Here is a 2,433-nt window from a genome sequence, read left to right on the forward strand (position 1 = left end):
CGCCAACCCCCCCCACCCTCCCCCCACGACGAGCCCACAGCACCAGGCACCGGACCGGAAACCCAGGCGGAGGAGAGGGCTGCGATGGAGGGCGCCACCGGAGTGCCGGGTGTGCGTGTGTCGGGGGTGGGGCGGGGAGGCCCACCAGTGGGCGAACGGGTCAGGAGCAGCGCGCTCCAGTTGCTGGGAGACAAGCCAGCAGAGGAGAGGCAAGCCGATCGATGCGCAGGTGCCTGAATGCACCGGCCAGACGAAGGAGAGTTTTACAGGTGAGCGCCGCACGGAGGAAGGAGATTCAGGCCTGGGACCCTTGATTTACACAAAAGCGAACCCGATTCCGCTAGCGGCGACAGATGGCGCCCCGACATGCCAAGCAACGGACAATGCGAGGCTGCGAGCACGGCCCTACATCGCGAGGCGGCTGAGCCTTTCTAAAAGGGAGGAAAATGTGGGGCGCGAAGCGGCCAGAAGGGGTCTCCCGCGGCCCGCGCTGGGCTCCACACTTACGCTGATTTTAGTTGCATCCTTATTTGTTACCTAAAATGCAAAGAGGGAGAGAGACACATTAGGCTCTCGGCCTTCAGGCTCCGGGAACTCAGATGCGCCTCGGGCAAGGCGACTCTCCGCGGGCAGGCTAGGATTCGAAGCCGCTCGGGATGTGGCCGGGCTGAAGTCACCAAGGACATCAGGATTTCCTGGAGTGTTACCCGGAAGGAAGCAGGGCTTGGAGCTAGCATGGTGCCTGGCCAAGGAGGGGCTGCCCTAGCACACCTCCCGGCCAAAGAGAAAAGGCTGGATTGCCACCAGGGTGGGAAGAAAAGCTCATCTCCCTCGCCTGAAGCATCCTCATTCCCTGCCGTGTTTCTCTAAACCCCGTGGAAAGCTGGATGGAGGGGCCGGTGTATCTGGACAGGACGCAGAGGGAGACGTGAGCAGTAACTCTGGGTGGGACCCTGGGTAGAGGGTAGATGTGTATGTGTGTGTGTTAGAGTGTATGTGAGAGACTGCTTTAAGAGGCAGACAGCCAGTGGGGGCCTTCCCTCCGATCCTGGGGGGCGGGGTTGGAAGTGCACTGCGGGCCTCTGGAACCCAGCCCGGAGGAGCTTAACTCCTTGGCCCTGTGCCCTGGGGACCTTGGAGCAGCAGAGGGCAGGGAAAGCCTGGCCCTACTAAGTGGTCTTCCTTCACCAACCAAGCATCCATCTGACTGCGGGGCCGCAGCCAGCAAGCAAGAGCAGGCGAACTGAATGAGGTGTTGCTTTTTAGGGGCTAGGCTACGGTCCTGGAGTTTTTAAGGGAAAGGAGAAAGGAAGGGACGACCAGGATTTGTGCCGCTGTTCAAGATGCTGTGGGAACGGGGATTGTGTGAGATGGGCCGCTCCCCAGGGCGGCGCCCTGCCTTCCTTGCCCAGGTTACCCCAGCCGCCCCGGCCTGAGCCCGGTGAGCGCCGGCGCCGCGTGGGCGGCGGGTTACCTTGCTCCGGGCGCCGGGCACGCTGAGCGCCAGCTCGTGCAGCAGCTCCCGGGGCGGCTCCTTGAGGTACCACCACTGAATCTCCAGCGAATACGAGGTGGCTCCGCTAGCCCGGAACGCGCAGGGCATTTCGATGTCGTCTCCCTCCCGTACTGTCACATCTTTGGGGACTTCGGTAAATGTAGCTGGGGGCGGGGAAGAGAGAGGCGTGACCAAGTGTGGGGCGGGGGCCTGGGGCAACCCTAGGCGAGACGGTGCGTCCCCGGCTCGCTGGCCTTGTGCTTGCCACCCCGAAGCCATAAGCGTGGCCCGGGCTCTAGCAAAGTTCGGTCGAACAGCTGCCCGGCCCCAGCAGAGACCGGCTACCGCTGCAGGCTGCTTCCCTCCGGATCGGGCGGGGCAGCAGGGGCGGCTTATGCTTCCACCCCGCGCCCAGTCGCACTGCCAGACCCAGGCTGGGGTGCGCCAACTCCCGCGCCCCGAAAGCCCCCTCTCCGCGGGAGCACCTGTCCGGCTTCAAATGACCCCGGCGCGGGCTCCGCCGCTGCGGCGACCCTTCGCTGCTGTCCTCCCCCCTACCCCTCTGGGCCTGGGCTGCACACCGGGATTGCTGGAGACCGCGAAGCCTTCCCCTTCTCTTCCTCCTCCGGCTCCTTGGCGACCGGGACAGGCTGGTTCTGGCGGCCCCGGCAAGGACCCCCCGAGCCCCCCGCGGCAGCAAAGTTCCCGCGCTCACCGTCGGCCACGAAGAGCAGCAGGGCGTACAGCAGCAGCGGCGGCAGGTATCCGAGGGCGCCGAGCCGGTTCCGCTGTTCCATTTCCCGCGGGGGGCGCGGCGGCGGCGGGGGCCCGGGCGCGGAGAGGCAGCGGTGGCGGCAGCGCGGGCTCGGATCCGGCTCGGGCTCGGGCTAGGACGCCTCCGAGCCTGCCATGGCCCGGCGCGGCGCCCTCCCTCGGCC

General features: G+C 66.0%; 1 protein-coding gene across 3 annotated transcripts in view; it reads right to left on the reverse strand.

The window, feature by feature from the left end:
• VSTM2B (V-set and transmembrane domain containing 2B) overlaps positions 1–2,417 on the reverse strand; it is a 27,424-nt gene extending 25,007 nt beyond the window's left edge. For 2 of the 3 annotated variants that reach the window (XM_034638896.1, XM_034638894.1), the window contains exons 1-3: positions 2,211–2,417; positions 1,475–1,659; positions 508–537 (exon numbers count right to left, since the gene is read on the reverse strand). In XM_034638896.1, the coding sequence (XP_034494787.1) occupies positions 508–537; positions 1,475–1,659; positions 2,211–2,292 (297 nt within the window). In that variant the 5' untranslated portion in view covers positions 2,293–2,417. The remainder of the gene's footprint in view (positions 1–507; positions 538–1,474; positions 1,660–2,210) is intronic. The other variant, XM_034638895.1, reaches the window with a different exon arrangement.
• Between the last annotated feature and the right edge of the window lie 16 nt (positions 2,418–2,433).

Source organism: Ailuropoda melanoleuca, chromosome 12 (assembly GCF_002007445.2).
Source record: "Ailuropoda melanoleuca isolate Jingjing chromosome 12, ASM200744v2, whole genome shotgun sequence".
Classification (NCBI taxonomy): domain Eukaryota; kingdom Metazoa; phylum Chordata; class Mammalia; order Carnivora; family Ursidae; genus Ailuropoda; species Ailuropoda melanoleuca.